General features: G+C 67.8%; 6 protein-coding genes across 6 annotated transcripts; 4 read left to right on the top strand and 2 right to left on the bottom strand.

Annotated features, from left to right (window-relative positions):
• The first annotated feature begins 350 nt into the window (after nt 1-350).
• On the top strand, nt 351-1,450 carry EMIHUDRAFT_441884 (hypothetical protein). Its single transcript, XM_005784952.1, has 2 exons — nt 351-803; nt 878-1,450. The coding sequence occupies exons 1-2, from the start codon at nt 545-547 to the stop codon at nt 1,195-1,197; spliced, it is 579 nt and encodes a 192-aa protein (XP_005785009.1). The 5' UTR covers nt 351-544; the 3' UTR covers nt 1,198-1,450.
• A 155-nt stretch (nt 1,451-1,605) lies between these two features.
• EMIHUDRAFT_456056 (hypothetical protein) lies at nt 1,606-3,997 on the bottom strand (the record flags this gene model as incomplete). Its single annotated transcript, XM_005784951.1, has 7 exons — nt 1,606-1,910; nt 1,983-2,025; nt 2,296-2,570; nt 2,648-2,722; nt 2,956-2,993; nt 3,331-3,510; nt 3,985-3,997. 7 exons carry the CDS (start codon nt 3,995-3,997, stop codon nt 1,614-1,616), a joined length of 921 nt encoding a protein of 306 aa, XP_005785008.1. The 3' UTR covers nt 1,606-1,613.
• Nucleotides 3,998-4,080: 83 nt separating this feature from the next.
• Nucleotides 4,081-6,604, top strand: EMIHUDRAFT_230752 (hypothetical protein; the record flags this gene model as incomplete). The annotated part of the gene is made up of 3 exons (XM_005784950.1): nt 4,081-4,179; nt 5,999-6,231; nt 6,580-6,604. 3 exons carry the CDS (start codon nt 4,081-4,083, stop codon nt 6,602-6,604), a joined length of 357 nt encoding a protein of 118 aa, XP_005785007.1.
• Nucleotides 6,605-7,991: 1,387 nt separating this feature from the next.
• On the top strand, nt 7,992-9,095 carry EMIHUDRAFT_43479 (putative lysine decarboxylase; the record flags this gene model as incomplete). The annotated part of the gene is made up of 2 exons (XM_005784949.1): nt 7,992-8,351; nt 8,577-9,095. Coding segments are annotated over 2 exons (879 nt in total), but the record flags the coding sequence as incomplete, so codon positions are not given.
• Nucleotides 9,096-10,016: 921 nt separating this feature from the next.
• Nucleotides 10,017-12,027, bottom strand: EMIHUDRAFT_456055 (hypothetical protein; the record flags this gene model as incomplete). Its single annotated transcript, XM_005784948.1, has 7 exons — nt 11,721-12,027; nt 11,502-11,653; nt 11,154-11,323; nt 10,868-10,914; nt 10,663-10,728; nt 10,304-10,387; nt 10,017-10,214 (listed from the first exon to the last, which is right to left on the bottom strand). Exons 1-7 carry the CDS (start codon nt 12,012-12,014, stop codon nt 10,017-10,019), a joined length of 1,011 nt encoding a protein of 336 aa, XP_005785005.1. The 5' UTR covers nt 12,015-12,027.
• Nucleotides 12,028-12,801: 774 nt separating this feature from the next.
• Nucleotides 12,802-12,993, top strand: EMIHUDRAFT_314175 (hypothetical protein; the record flags this gene model as incomplete). Its single annotated transcript, XM_005784947.1, has 1 exon — nt 12,802-12,993. One exon carries the CDS (start codon nt 12,802-12,804, stop codon nt 12,991-12,993), a length of 192 nt encoding a protein of 63 aa, XP_005785004.1.
• Nucleotides 12,994-15,647: the final 2,654 nt, after the last annotated feature.

Here is a 15,647-nt window from a genome sequence, read left to right as displayed (position 1 = left end):
CTCTCTCCCTACGCCGCTGAGAGCGCGGTGCAGCGGGCGAGCCCCCGCTGCGCAGCCTCACCGCAGTGCACTGCGCTCTCCGCGCCCCTGACGATTAGTGAGGAGGTGGTGTTGCACAGCATGGAGCTCGGCGAGCGTTTAGGCTTTAGCGTTTAGGTTTAGCGAGCCCCTCAGCTAGTAGAGAGAGGGAAGAAGGGAGGGAGGGGCGTTTCGTTCTAAATTGATGAGAGGACTAGCACTCACCGCCCGCACACTGCCGCCCATCCCTCCAAACGGGCTTCTTGGGTGGAAAGAGATGCCACCGGGCGGCTTCGCCGGTTACTCAAAACGGTCTGGTCCGTGAAGACTAGCTCGCGGGCAGCCAAGGTGGTACTGCCCGCTCCTCCGCGCGCGCGCAAGAGGCGGCGAGGCGGCTGCGGCCGGCTGCAGGCAGGGCGTGCAGGCACGCGCGCGTTGCTCTGTGCTCCTCGCTCCGACTGTCCTTCACGCACCGCTCGAGGAGCTGCGCTCGAGCGCCGCGCTCCTCGCTCCGAGACGAAAAGCGATGCCGAGCAGCAGCCTCGTTCGATCGCTGTCGTTCACAAGCAGCCATCGGAGGCGGAACCGTCAGGCGAGGCAGCGGGAGATTGAGTCGAGTCACTCAGCGAAGGAGCTCGCGACGGTGGCTGCCACTACGATGGATGAAGCGGCAGAACTGCAGGCCGCACAGCGCCTGATAAGTGAACAGCAGCAAATCGCCTCAGCTTTGCGCGACCTCATCGCAGCCGTGGCGAGTGGTGCGGACGCGGCAGCAATCCTGACGGGCGTGTTGCCCGTCCATCGCCGCTTCCGCCTGTTCCGGCGCTGCCGGCGTCAGCAGCGCTCTCCTTGCGAGTAGGCGCAGGTTTCCGAGCCATCCTCGAGCGGCTCTCTCGACAGCAGCACGAGCAGGCGGAGCTGCTCTGCCGCGACTCTTCTGCTGCGGTGGTGAGGCGCCAATTCCCTACCCTCGTATCGCAAGGGAACTTGCTGATGGTCCTCCTCTCGGATCTCTCGGGCGCAGCCGGTGGCGCGGCAGCAGCGCCACGGCCGCCGCCGCCGCCGCCGCCGCCGCCGCCGCCGCCGCCGCCGCCGCCGCACAGTGCGGCCAGTCAGCTGACCTCGGACACTCGAGCGAACCCTTTTATGCTACCACACTCCTCGACGACGCCCTGGTAACAGCCGCTGTCTCCTTGTGCAGTCTTGTAAGCACATCTCATGAGCATCCGGGAGAGCAGGTCTAAGATTTGGGCAACCCTCTACCCCTACTACCCAACCATTTGTGTATCAACGTGTCACTGCGGACACGGCCGGAGCGGACACGGTGACCGCCGCGTCCATGCGGCGAGAAAATGTCCCGTCCTGCATGCGGCAAGCTGCACAGCACTCAGCAGCAGCTACGCTGCGGTATAAAGAAAAGGAGATGTACCCTGGTGTGATGGCTGTACGGTGCACAAAATACGTGCGCCGCCGGCCTCTGGTTATTTACTCAGCGGTCAGGGCGTGGGCTCTCTGCCGGCCTCTGGCCCTGCGTTGAGTGCAGATCCACATGCTCCGAGCTCGGGTCGCTTCGGGGGCGCCCCCTCCCCTCCCCCTCACTCCTTAGGCACGCACCCGCGGGCGAGCTCGGCGAACGCGTTCGCCTGCTCGTCCGACAGCAGCGGGATGTTGTACCGCGAGTAGGTTGCCTCCCCGCCGGCGTTGCTCGACCAGAGGTTTGTCTGGATCGACCGCTTGGCGACGGTGAAGGTGGTCGAGCTGAGCAGCCGCGCCGAGAGCACCGCGCGGCCGTACTTCTCGCGCTTCGCCCCCACCTCGTCCGAGGGCTCGTCGTTTGCGGCCGAGGACGACTCGGAGACGAGCGGCCGAAACTCGAGAAAGTGGACCCCCTCCTGAGGGGACGTGTCGGGGACGTGTCGGGGACGCGTCTCGGCGGGGCGGGCCCGGGGAGGCGGCCCCCTCTCCTGCGCCAGCAAGCGTAGCATCCCCTTGCCAATCGACTTCCACCTGCGGGACGTGTCCGGGTCGTGGACATGTCGTGGACATGTCGTGGACGAGAGGGGCGTCCCCCTCCTCAAAGCCGCTCCCCCGCGCCCTTCTCCTGCACGAGGTCATCTCGGGGAATCTCGGGGAATCACGGGCAGCCTCGGGGACTCTCCAGGGCACGCCTCCCCTTCTCCTTCTAGGAAGTGTCTAGGAAGTATCTAGGTATTCTCCAGGGCCTCCCCTTTCCGGGAGGTGTTAGGAAGCGTGCAGGAGGTGTCTAGGACGCGTCACCCCTTCTCCTGGACGAGCTCGCCCTCGCCGTTCTTCTTCTCCGTGCGGTAGACGGACAGCTTGGTGCTGCCCTTCCACTTCTCGTCCACCCCCTCACCGCTCTCCACCTCTGGCGTGCCCCCGCCCGCACCCCCGCCCGCATCCGCCGCCGGCGCTGCCGCCGCGCCCGCGCCGCCAGGAGCGCTGCAAGCGGGCGCCACCGCACCGCCGAGCGGCGCTTTGACGCCAGCGCCGCCGCCGAGGAGGCTCTCTCGCTGCTTGACGTAGTCCCTCACCTGAGGGAGGGGGAAGGAGCGCGCGCTGAGTCCGCCAGCAGAGCTTCGCTTCTCGCCGCTCGAGGCGACTCCCGCACCGCACTCGACCAGTCGCACGCCTCGCCCTTCTCCCACTCCTCCTCCACCCACTGCAGGAACTCGTCGTTCAGCGCCTCGAGCTGCTTCTTCGTCTCGCCGTCCACCGCCGCCGCCGCTGGCGCAGGCAGCCCCGCCGCCGGCGCGGGCGCAAGCGCGGCCGCAGGCGCGGGCGTGGGGGCGGATGCGGGGGCGGGGACGGAAGCGGCCTCTCCTCCGCCAAACGCAAAGGGCGCCGCCTGTGGGGCACGTCCCGGGCATGTCATGGACGTGTCCTGGTAGGGCCCTCTCGCCGAATGGAACGGTCGACCGGCGCTGCCCCGCCCGCAAACAGGCCGCCCAAAGAGCCTGCGCCAAAGAGCGAGCCGGCGCTGTTCGCCGCGGGCGCGGGCGCGGGCGCGGCGGCTCCGGAGCTGAAGAGCGACGGCGCGGCGGCCGGTGCCGGCGCCGGCGCCGGTACGCCAGACCCGAAGCTGAAGGGCGCAGAGGCGGCCGGAGCTGGCGCACTCGCGCCGAAGGAGAAGACGCCCGTCGGTGCGGGTGCGGGTGCGGGTGCGGGTGCGGGTGCGGGTGCGGGTGCGTCGGAGGCGGGAGCCGGAGCGGCCGCGGTAGTGGGGGGGCCTCCGAACGGCGACGGCTTGTCGGCGTTCTTCGCTCCGAAGCTGAAGCTTGCGGGACCGCCTACGGGCGCTCAACTCCGCCTCGAGACGCGCCCCCCTCTCCAGGCCCTCTCCGGGCGCCCCTCGGGCGGCGACGCGATCGCCTCCAAAGCCGCCGCCGCCGCCAAAGCTCGGCGCGGCGGGCTTGCTCGCGTCGACGCCAGAGTCGTCAGCCGGCGCGCCGCCGGCTCCGAAGGTGAAGGCAGCTGCGGGCGCCGGTGCAGTCGAGCCGTTGCTGCTTGAGGCAGCGGCAAAGCCAAAGGCGGGCGCGGCCGGCGCCGGAGCAGGCGCGGAGGAGGGTGCTGCTGCCATCGCTCCAAATGTGAAGGTTGGCGCTGCGGCGGGCGGCGCAGCCGACGAGGTGCCGAGCGCAAACGCGGAGGCGCCAGCCGGCGCCGGCGCCGCTGGCTTGCCAAAGGAGAAGATGGGCGCGGGGGCAGGCGCCGCGCCGCCCGCGACGAGCTGCACGTTTGCAAACGGGTTTGCAGCAGGAGCGGCGCCGGCCGCACCGGCCGCGCCGCCCAGCAGGCTCGCTCCGCTGGCCGCTGGCCTCTTGGCCTTGCGCATCTTGCGCTGCTGGAGTGTCGCCTCGTCCGCCTTCTGCCATGTGCCCGGATCGGCGGAGGTCTCGCCGTCGTCCTGGTTCCAGTTGTCCTTCGTGAGCTCCGTGGCGGCGCCACGCTTGCCGCTCATGGGTGTCTTCTCCACGCACCCGGTCGCTATTAAACTCGAGTAGTCGATACCCGGGTATCAAGACACTCCTTGTCCTCACCTCGATGATGACCGTGTCAAACATCACCGTGGCGCAGTCGCTCGCGTTGAGGCACAGCTTGAGGTCCTCCACCTTGGTCGATCCGGCAGAATTCTTTTTTCTCGTGAGAGAGGGGGTCTAAATTCTTTTTTCGGAGACAGAGGACGCCCACACCCTCTGTATGCCTGGCCGTTGTGGACGCCGTTGTTTCGCAGCTCGGTCGGGGGGGGCCGCCCCTGCGTTTCCCCGCGGTCGGTCTCGAAAATCATTTAGTCGGCGGACTTGTAGAGAGAGGACCCGCAACCCCGCCCGTTTGCATGCCCGGCCGGACGAAGGCTGGCTCGGCCGCGTCCCGGCGCGGGCACGCTTCAACGGCGGCTACTGCTGCGCCGCTCGCGCTGCCGAAAAGGATCGAAGCGGCGGCGGAGAAGGGCAAGGTCGACGAGGTGCAGCTGTGGCTCGGCGGGGCTGGGCGGGCTGACGCGACGTGCGTGCATCGCGGTGTGAGTGGCTGTACGCTCCTGCTGATCGCCGCCAAACACGGTCACAAAGAGCTCGTCGAACTGCTGCTGAATCGCGGCGCGGAGGCGGACGCGCGAGACAGCTACGACAGTACGGCGCTGATGGTCGCCGCCGCCAAAGGCCACCAGCAGGTGGCCGAGATGCTGCTGCGGCACGGCGCAGGGATCAACCTGCAGGACAGCGCAGGCATCACCGCGCTGATGATGGCCGCCGCCAACGGCCACGAGCAGGTGGCCGAGATGCTGCTGCGGCACGGCGCAGAGATCAACCTGCAGGACCGCAAGCACGGCGTCACCGCGCTGATGTCCGCCGCCCGCTACGGCCACGAGCGGGTGGCCGACGTGCTGCTTCAGCACGGCGCAGAGATCAACCTGCAGAGTCTCGCCGGTACCGCGCTGATGCTGGCCGCCCTCTACGGCCATCCCGCCGTGGTGCTCCGCTTGCTGCGGGCGGGCGCTGACATGAGGGTGCGCTCTAGCGGCGTGACGGCGCTGCAATGCGCCAAGCAGAAGGGCCACAGCGAGTGCGTCGAGGCTTTCAGGACGTATCTCGGCGAGGTGACGGCAGCTCGGAGCAAGGCGCTAGCAGCCGAGGCGGGCGGCGCAGGGGCGGGCGGCGCACCCGCAGGCGAGGCGGCGGCGGGCGCCAGTGCCGAGGCCTCTGTCTCGAGCGGCGAGGACGGCGCGGAGGCCGAGCCGGGCAGCGGGGCGGTGCCAGAGGAGGTCGTGCTAGCGGCAAAGCGAGGCGAAGAGGCGGCGGTGCTGGCGTGGCTCGACGGCGGCGGGTGGGTCGAAGGAACCTTCGAGTACACCTTTGGTTGCGGCTCTCGTGGGAGCGGCATGACGCTGCTGATGGTCGCAATGATCAAAGGCCGCGCGGAGCTTGCCGAGGCGCTTCTGCGGCGTGGTGCAGATGTCTCGTTGCAGAACAGCGACGGTAGCACTGCGCTGATTCTCGCCGCCGGGAACGGCCACAAGAAGCTGGTCGAGCTGGCATTGCGGCACGGCGCGGAGATCAACCAGCGAAACGGCACGACGGGTGGCACTGCGCTGATACTGGCCACCGATAGAGGCCATGAGCGGGTGGTCGATTCGCTGATCCGGCACGGCGCGGCGATCGACCTGCAAGACAACAACGGCGCCACTGCGCTGATTCGGGCCGCTTTCCACGGCCACCGCGCCGCCCTCCTCTGCTTGCTGCGGGCGGGCGCCGACACGAAGCTGCGCTTGGTGGCTGGCGACACCGCGCTGCATCTGGCCAAGCACAAGGGCCACGCCGAGTGCGTGCGCGCCCTCGAGGAGCATGCGGCGGCCGAGAAGGCGGCCGAGAAGGCGGCGAAGGAGGCGGCGTGGGCTGCTGGGGCGGCGGAGAGGGCGGCGGCGAGGGCGGCGGCAGAGAAGGAGGCGGCGCGGCACGCCGAGGAGCTGCTGGCGGAGGTCGAGGCGGAGAAGCGCGCCAAGGGCAAGAAGGGCAAGAAGAAGAAGAAGGGCGGCGGGAGCGGCGGGGCTGGGCCGTCGCAGGAGTCCGAGGCGCCGGCAGAGGCAGCCGCAGCCAAGCCCGCGCCGTTGGACAGGGAGGGGCTGCTCCGGCTTCTCGCGGAGCTCCACGAGGACAGGATCCGGTTCGGCATCACGCCGGAGACGTCGGTCGAGGGGTTGGCGGAGGCGCTGGGAGAGGCGGCGGGCGAGGCGAGCGAGGAGGAGGGCGACGAGGAGACGGCGGAGGCGGCCGAGGAGGCGGCCGAGGAGGAGGACGAGGAGGAGGGCGAGGAGGAGGGCGAGGAGGAGGGCGAGGAGGCGGCAGCGGAGGCGCGCCGGCAGGCTGAGGCGAAGGCTGCGGCTGTGGCAGCGGCAGAAGAGGAGGAGGAGGCCGCGGCGGCGGAGGAGGCGGCGGCCGAGGCGGCAGTTGCAGCGGTAGCGGCGGCAGCGGCGGTGGCTGCGGCCACGGCAGAGGCGGCGCTCGCCGCAGCCAAGGCGAGGCGCGTCTCGGCGGCCGCTGCGAGGGCGAAGGCGCGGGAGGCGGCCTAGCCCACGCGCCAAAGAGGACTGCTGGCGCAGACCGCAGTGGCAACCATGTGTGGGGAAGGGATTCGAAGGGTGTCGCTCGGACCGTTTGTGGCAACATATCGAGAACTCTCTCGGAGAGTGTAGAGGTCACACTCTACGGCTCTACGGACGAGACACAGAGTGACACACGTGTGTTCGTGTAAAACTCTCAAGTCACAAAAATGAATCACACAACTCACAGGGTCTCAACTCTGCCGATGATGCGGGCGGCCGGAGCATCATGTCGAGCGGCAGGGGCGGCGACTGGGCACCTGAGTCGGATCGCCGAAGCGCATCCAGAGAGCCGTGCGCCGTGGCGGCGCCGGCGGCGCCGGCGCCGGCGGCGCTGCTACCCGCGGCGGGAAGCGCTGCCGCCGCCGCCGCGATGCCTTCGGCGGAGGCGACCGGAGCTTCCGGATCGGCGCCGGTCGCCGCGGGCGGCAGCGGCTCGAGGGCGGCGAGGCCGTCTCCGGACCCTGCGCGGGAGGGCGTGGGGAAGCGGCCGGAGCTCGAGCCGGAGGTGGCGGAGCCGGCGGAGTGGCCGAAGCCGCCCGGCGTGGGCAGACGAGAGACGTCCCGAGCTGCACGCGGACCCCGCGGCGCCAAAGCCGAGCCGCATTGGCGACGCTCCGGTGGAGGAGCCGCACGAGGAGCCGCCGGACGAGTCTTGCCGCCGCCGCGCGGCGGGAAAGTTGGCGGGCGAGCCGAGGTCCCACTGCGGCAGCGGTGTGGCGGTGCCCGAGTCGGTGCACGGTGGAGGGCGGTTGGGCCGGCCCCGCGGCCGGAAAGAGCGCGGGCGACGCCGCAAAGAGCGGCTGCAATACCAAACAACTCTAACACTCACACGTAATTTGGGGCCTGGAGCCCTGTTCACGCGCGCGCGAGACGTGCAGACAGGGTTGCCAGGTGAGAGCGATGTTGTATTTTGCCGATTTGGCCTAAAATTTGGCTGATTTGGGCCCAAACCAGCTCGCAGACTCGCAGACGCGGCCCCAAAAAAAAGCGCGGGCATAATTGGCTGGAGCCCCTCTCTTCACAGAGTGATCGGCGAACCCTTTGGAGCGAACTTGGAGTAAAACACTTCTGAGAATTCCATGCACAGTTTGCGGGTTGGCGCTTGATTTGGTAAGGGGGTCGGAGGTACCGTTCGGATCGTCAACTCAGGAGAGCCCGGCGTGAGTCCCCCACGTACACAATGGCCTCCGTCGGATCAATGCTGCTCGAGCCGCAGAACAACTCCGCCGGCGAGGCTATCAAACTCGGGGTGGACCTGAAGGAGAAGGCCAAGGTTGACCCCACCATCTACGAGGGCGTGCAGGAGGGCTACCAGCCCCACCGCGACCCGACGGAGTGGGACCTCGAGCCCGTGCCGGTCACCAAGGCCTACCGCAACCAGGACTTTCTCAACTCGGCCCACGCGCGGCACCTGCGGATCCTCGCCGAGTACGAGGAGACGATGCAGCGCCTCCGCGCCTCCGGCGTGCGCGCCACCATCCAGGTCTTTGGCTCGGCTCGCGCCAAGGACAGGGGGCAGTATGACCGGTCCATGGCTGAGCTGGTGGAGCAGCTCGAGGCAGCGAAGCCCGGCTCGGAGGAGCATGCTGAGGTGGAGGAGCGCATCACCAAGCTCAAGTCGATCGAGTGGATGTGCGATTACATGGCCAGCATCGAGGAGCTGGCGCGCCGGCTCACCGAGTGGTCGATGGGCAAACGCCAATCGCGGCAGATGGTCAGCGGCGTCGACCGCACCAAGTCGGCGCTGCGCGCCTCGTTTGAGCGCAACCTGTCGGATCTGTGCGACCCCTCGGGCCGCTCCTCCATCGCCGACTCCTCCGACCGCCTCGAGCGCGAGCTTAGCGCGGCTGGCGAGCTCAACGAGGCGCAGAAGCAGCTGCTCCGCTCGGTCAAGATCTCGCAGCCGGCTCCGACGAGCCCCGTGCTGAGCTTCTCCAAGTCGCCCGTGCCGCACCGCCGCTTCGCCTACCTCCCACACTCGTCGGAGGACAACCACCCCGAGTCGCGCGCGCCCAAGGCGGCCAATCTCTTCATCGCCACCGGCGGCGGGCCTGGCTTCATGGAGGCGGCCAACCGCGGCGCGTCGCGCGTGCCGGGCGGACGCTCGGCGGGCATGGGGATCTCGCTGCCGTTCGAGACCGGCCTGAACCCGTACGTCACGCCGGAGCTCGCCTTCGAGTACCACTACTTTTTCACGCGCAAGTTCGCAATGGCCTACTACATGCAGGCGCTGGTCGCCGCGCCGGGCGGTTTCGGCACCATGGACGAGTTCTTCGAGCTGATCACGCTCAAGCAGACGGGCAAGATGAACCAGGCGATGCCGGTCGTCCTCTTTGGCAAGAAGTACTGGAACACGGTCGTCAACTGGCACGCGATCGCTGACTTCGGCACCATCAACCGGAAGGAGGTGGACGAGATCCTCTTCACTGACTCGGTGGACGAGGCCTTCGACTACATCACGTCCGCACTCGAGAAGATGCTCAGCTCCAAGGCGTGAGGCTATCCACCCATTGGAGCTGGCGCGAGGCGATGTGCGGGGCAACGAGGCATGATGCGTGCCGCCCCAGCCTCGAGGTGAAACGGCTTGTCCATGTGCGGGCGGCTCCAATCATCCGCCGAGTGCGATCGGATGACGAGTCGGGACCCGAGTTCGAGCGCCTTCGACGCGTGTGTGAGCGCTGCCTTGTCTAGTCACTTGCTTGGGGCGGAGAGAGCGAGAGTCGCCGCGTAGCTTGTTGCGCGCGCCGCGCGTCCCATAGACCTCATACTCGTGCTCCGAGTCCAACCTGCAACCATACCGTACTAGTGCGCTCTACGGAGGTCGGTGCACGCGGTCCTGTGTCAGCGCATGACAGGTGATATGGTGCGATGATGATTATTGTTAAATGTTTTACTTCCGGCCCAGGAGAGCGGCCCGCCAGCGGGGTCCCACCAGGCCCACCACCCATACCCCGCACACGACCGTACGCAGCCACGTCGCCCCGTAGCCGTACGCCGAGGGCCTCGAGCCGAGGCCCGAGGGGGCGGCACACCATCCTGCGGCACCTCTCACGTGAGGTGGACTGACCTCGAGGGACTGACGACTGTCGACTGACGTACACAGAGTCAGAGAGAGAGGAGCGCGCCGGCTCCCCCTCCCCGACAAGCCCCCCCGCGCGGAAAGCACCGCAATGCGCACCCAGTCGAGAGTCGACACGATCCCACCCGTCGATCGCGAACGGGCAATCGGCAGAAGTTCGGCCGCGCGCGCGCGGCCGTGCGCGCGGCATCGACGAGCGACGTGCTCGGCACTGCAACGAAGTCCAACATTGGCGACGGGGTGGCTAGTCAGGCCGGTTCTCGAGGCCGGCTCGAGCGGCGTATCCGACGACCTACCTCCTCAAGCTCTCGCCGCGTAGTAGAGGCCGATCCCGCTGACCGAGAGGGCGATCCCGCCCAAGAAGCCGAGCGAGGGGACGTTGCCGAGGACGACGCACGTGGTCAGCGTCGCGAAGACGACCGGCCACGGCTTCGAGATGGCGTACAGCACGTTGCCGCCGGCGGAGATGGTCAGCGCGATCAGGACCGCGCTCGCCGCCTTGAGCGCCACCACGAGCCGTGAGGACGTGTCTAGGACGTGTCTAGGGCGTGTCTAGGAGGCGTCTAGGAAGGCGCCTTGAGCGCCACCACGAGCCACACCCACGGCGCGCGGAAGGCGGCGAGCAGGGCGGCGGGCGAGGGAGGCACTCCTCCCGACCCGAGGATGGCCGCCTGCGGGGGGCACGAGGGGGCGTGTCGCGGAAGAGCCCGCCGCCTGGCTTGGCCGGGCCCACGGGAGGGCCGCCGAGCGGACGGCGGACGAGATGGCGAGCCTGCGAGGGTGGGTGTAGCTCAGAGAAGGCTCCGCGGGACGAGACGGCGAGCATGGGCCAAGGCTGTGCGGGGGCTGGGAGGGGCCGGGGAGGGAGGGAACGGGAGATTGGCTGGGCGAGGCGGCGGGTGGCGCGCCAGAAAGTGATCATCGCCGTCAGTTGCACGTTGCGGACCCACAAGTCGCAGCCTGGCTCGCGCAGCTGCCGCTCGTACGCGACGTTTGCGAATGACGTCATCGCCTGCGCTTCCGGACGCGGCGAAGTGTCTCTGTAGTGTCTCTGTAGTGTGTCGGGAGGAGGGGGCTTTCGCCTGCGCGCAGAGCAGCCCGGCGATGCCGAGCGCGCGGTTGCCGCTCGAGGCTGCGACGCCGGTCGCGACGTCCTTCAGAGCGACGAGGACAGCGCCGCCGAAGAGGCAGCTCAGGCCTGCGGAGGAAGAATGAGCAGCTCCGGGCCTGCGTCAGACGCGAGACAAGACACGCCCCGACCGGAGGTCTTCTCCCCGAGCATCCGAGGCGACTCCATCTCGGCGGCGTCTCTCGGCGGCGTCTCGGCGACGTCTCGGCGACGTCTCGGCGACATCTCGGCGACGTCTCGGCGACGTCCTCTCGGCGACGTCCTCTCGGCGACGTCCTCTCGGCGACGTCCTCTCGGCTAGAGCTCGCCGAGCATCTGCTGCGGCCGGAGCGGGCCAAGCATGCCACGCATGCGCAGCGCCGCGACGGTGAAGAAGATCTTTGCCTGGGCGAGGACGGTGTAGGTGACGGCGCCCACGTTCGACTGCGCGAAGAAGTAGAGCATGTTGTCGAGGGCGTACACCGAGCCGATGGCGCTCCTGCGGCCGGCGGAGGGCGGCGGAGGCGGTGGAGGCGGCGGAGGCGGCGGAGGGCGGCGGCAGACGGCGGAGGGCGGCGGAGGCGGTGGAGGTGGTGGTGGCTTCAGCCGTCGAGAGGGGTTGGGGGGGGGGGGGGGTCGAGGGCGAAACGGGAGACGGGAGGCGGGAGGAGACGCACAGGCGGAGCGGCTGTTCGGTGATCGCTCTGCGGAAGACGGCTCCGATGTCGCGATCGCCAGCGGCGGAGGCGCCGCGCAGCCGGCGCACGCCATTCCCGACGACCAGCCAGGCCACGATCAGCGGGAAGATTGCAATCTCAGAGACCAGCGCCTGGCGGCGGAGGCAGGCGGCGGTGAGTCGGGAGGCTGAGGCTCACACCGGCGGCGGAGCGGGGCGCCATTGCGGTCGCTGGCGGTCGCCGGACGTGGTTGGTGATGAGGTCGGTGGCCGTCTTGACCGATACGAGGGAGAGGAATGGCACCACAGCAGCGAGCGACAGCATGGCAGGCGTGCTGGCAGCAGCTGCTCCATCTCCCACGGGCGGCTGCTGGCAGCAGCTTGGCGGCGGAGCGCGATGTCGGCTCACGCACGCGAGACGAGGGCCACCAGCAGCGAGCAGCGGCCGTGCCAGCGGCGTAGGCCGATGGTAGGCTGCAGCGCCAGAGGACCAGAGGACCAGAGCGACGACCATCTGGACGATCGAGCGACGTGTGGTCCGCGCCTCGGATGGCGAGGTCGCGGGAAATTCTTTTTGCTGCCAAGTAAGCCCGAGCCTAGCTGTTCGGCGCCTTCCTACCTACCTGTATTGCGGTCGCGCTCGAAAAAATCCACCAGTCCGCAGTGCTCTCTTGCCCGGAGCCCGATGCCAATCATCTGGCCCGCTGGGTGCGCTTCTTAGCTCCCCCCCCGGTCCTGGACGTGCGGCTGCCGACTGCACTCCAAGTGCTCCAAGTGCCTCCCCATGTGAGGCTCGCGCTCAGAAAAGAACTTTACGACGAAACTTCCTCAGCAGAAATAACGCTGTGAGCTGAGGGAGGGTGTAGAGGATGTAGAGTGTAGAGCGCTGTAGAGCTGTAGAGATGTAGAGCGCTCTGGAGCGCTGTAGAGCTGTAGAGCTCTACATCCGCCGCGTGACGAACTGCGTGCGTTGTAGAGCGATGTAGAGGCGCTCTACAACGTGAAATCTCTACAACAAACTCTACATGAAAAATTGGGGTCCCGGGACCGGGACCCCGGAACCCGGGACCGCCGCGCAGCGGCGCAGCGCGCGCAGCGCGCGGTGGGGAGGGGTCCCGGGTCCCGGGACCCGGGACTTGGGATGGTAGGGACTGGGGACCGCCTTAGCAACACCAGACAGACACACTCGAGTACCACACGCCCGGACCGCCCACCCCCGCCCCCACCCCCGCCCGGCAGTCGACTGTCGAGCTTGGCTTGACGTGCCAGGTGGTACGTGCTGGGGCGTGCCTCGCCGTGCCATGGCGCGCCGGCCCCTCGCCGCGAAGGGCGTCGCTCTCCCCCCTCCGTCCCCTCCCCCGCTCGGGCGTGCCCCCACCTCCGCCCCCTCCAGCCCTGTCCCCTCTCCCCCCCTCCCTTCGGCGTCCCTTCGGCGCAGCCTCTGCCTCCCCGAGAGCGCGCACCGGCCGGGCACCGGCCGCGCTCTCGACTAGAGGGGGAGGGGCCAGCCGCGCTCTCCCCCTCCGCCGTCGTACGAGACTCGCCTGCAGCGGGGCGAGGGCAGAGGCGTGAGCTGATCATACCCGAGGGTGGGGGCTAGGTTGTTGATGCGAGGTTTGGCTGGTGCGATTCAGATGGGCTGGGCGGGTGCGAGGCACGGGAGAGGCAGGGGGAGCAACATCGCACCTGCTATGAGGTCCGCCGGAATAACCCGAAAAGGGAGGTGGAGCGCGGCGAGGCTGGCTGCGCGGGGGCCCGCGCGGGGGCCTGCGAGGCGCCGCCGCCGGAGGAGTCCTGCGTCGGCACCGCACCATCGTCCGTCTGTAGCCCAAGGGGATGGGGGGCTGTGAGCGCAGGTATAGTTGGGAGCTCCTGCAGAAGAGGATAGGTGCCGGCGGGAGTTGCGCGCGGAAGGCGGGGAAGTCAACGTTGCCGAGGTTCAGGTCGAAGGCGTTCGTCTCGAGCTTGCCGAGCTTCTCGAGCTGCTCGCCAAGCGTGGTGAGGTTCAGGATCCTGCCCTTCGCCAGCGAAGGCGGGATTTTACCCGTCCGCTCCCTGAACTCGAAAGCGACGCGCTGCCGCACCACGTGGTTTATGCGCTCCGCAATCCTCTTACGCTCGCCGGGCTCGCCGCGCGCTCGCATGACGCGCCGCTCTGCCAAAGTCGCCGCCGCGTCCATCCACGAGCAGGTGGTGGTGATCTTCGCTCGCCGCTGCTTGTTCTTCTCCCAGGAGTCGCAAGCCCCCCCGCTGTGGCTAGAAAGAAAAAACATCCGCACCGCGCGCATGCTCGTTGGGACCTTGGAGCTTGCATGGTGAGATGGTGACCCCGTCCTTCTCCCCCATGGGAGGCAGAGCGTATAGTTTGCGCTTTCTTCCTTTCTTTTATGCGCGCCAGTCCCGTGCCCAGTGTTGTGCGAGGGAGTTTCCTTGTAAAATTCTTTTATGCTGGGCGACGCCATACTCAACACACCTCGAGCTGAACGTGAGAAGAACGTCGTATTCCCTGGAGCGTGTTCTGTCCGCACGTGTCTGCCAACCGTTTGACGCCATACCGTACGGTGGTACGGACAGTGGTTTGTTGCGGTGCTTCCCGGCGGGCATCACGCTGGCGTGCGCTCGCTGCTCGCCAAGGCTCGCGCGCTTCCGCGTGATGGCTGGCTCCGCCGCCTCTCGGCGCTCACTCACTTGATCGCCTTGAGGGAGTACCACAGCCCGACCACGTCCATGACGAGGAAGGGCAAAAAGCTGGTGCCCAGCTTGTAGTCCTAATGGGCAAGTTCGAGGCGGTCGCAGAGGGTCGCACCACGCCGCAACCCGCGGCAGAGGCGTGGCTGACGCACCTTCTCGATGAAGAATTTCAATATGCAGTCGCCTGTTGAGGAAACACAGGAGCGCGCGGTGAGGAGGAGCCGCCGCGGGCGAAGCGACTGAGATCCGGCGCTCCCGTCTCACGCCACGTGGCGGCGAGGAACGACGCCTGGTAGGCCACATTTGTCCCAACGCACAGAGCCCACAGGTGGATAGCGGCGGGGAGGCTGTTCCGGATGCCCCTACACCGGCCCCGGAAGGAGACTGATGATGGTGTGGGCTGTTGTGCCGGCTCGTGTTGGCGTGTTTGCGTTTTGGATTTGTGATGCTCTGGCCGTGCTGGTTGGTCATCGTTCCGAGGTCGAGCGGCATAAATTCTGGCACATACCCGCAGAGGAACCTGTGGAGGGACCCGATGTCAGCCAACCAACGGGCAAGAAGATCGACAGTGAATGCCCGCGCGCACCCGCAGAGCCCCGTACCCATGCCGATGATGATGGGCGCGCACGAGTACACCTTGCACGCGAAGGGGACCGTGTCGCCGCTCATGATTTGGCGCGCTCGTCCCGTTCGGGCGGAACAGCCTGCTACTTTGATTGCTCGAGTCAGGTTGCGGCAGGTTGCCGATATTGGGTGTTCAGGTTGCCGAACGAAAGTTGGGTGAAAGTTGGGTGTTTCAAAACGCGACTCAAGTAGGCACCTGCCGCTGACCAAGGACTACTCGCCTTCGAACCCTCACTGTGGGCGAGGCCGTCGCGCAAAGACGACTGCGCGATCCAGGCGACCAAATCACATGCCTCAAGGCCCTCACCGACCACCCCGAAGCGCGCCCCCACCCAGCCAGCCAGCAGCAGGCGTGTCACGCGCGGCCCTCTTAGCGACCGAGTGCGTCTCCACGACCTGCTGCACCCTCGCTCGGCCAGTCAGCCCGTTCCTCTATGCCGCCGAGCAAGATGAGCTCTGCCCACCCAGGACCGCCGCGCGCCGTGCGTGAAACTCGAGCCCGATACACACTCATGCCAACGCCACGACAGCGCTGCCCATTCAACCCCCCCCCCCCCCCCTGGAATTGCGACTCGCCGCTTTCCTCCCGCTGTGATCCTGTGTGAGCTCTGTGTCTTGATTTGCCAACAACATGCATGTGATCGAATCAAGTTTTCGGGGACGTCGCCCCCCATGGGGGCCCGCGTTGCCCCGTTTGCCGTTGGGGCGGAGTTAAATCCGGGGGCCGAATTCCCGGGGGGGGCCAATTTACGCTAAGGGGGCCCGTTGCGTTCTCCGGGCCCCAAAACAAAACGAAAGCTTCCGGCGGGGCCCGGGGAAAAAAAAAAATAAA

This window comes from Emiliania huxleyi, assembly GCF_000372725.1.
Source record: "Emiliania huxleyi CCMP1516 chromosome Unknown EMIHUscaffold_166, whole genome shotgun sequence".
Taxonomy (NCBI): domain Eukaryota; phylum Haptophyta; order Isochrysidales; family Noelaerhabdaceae; genus Emiliania; species Emiliania huxleyi.
Note: the sequence above shows the minus strand (reverse complement) of the source record. Positions and strands in the feature narration are given on the sequence as shown.

Coding starts and splice junctions, on each gene's coding strand:
- EMIHUDRAFT_441884 (XM_005784952.1), top strand. CDS start 545: ATGCCGAGCAGCAGCCTCGTTCGATCGCTGTCGTTCACAAGCAGCCAT. Junction 804..877: donor CGCGGCAGCAATCCTGACGG/GCGTGTTGCCCG, acceptor CCTTGCGAGTAG/GCGCAGGTTTCCGAGCCATC.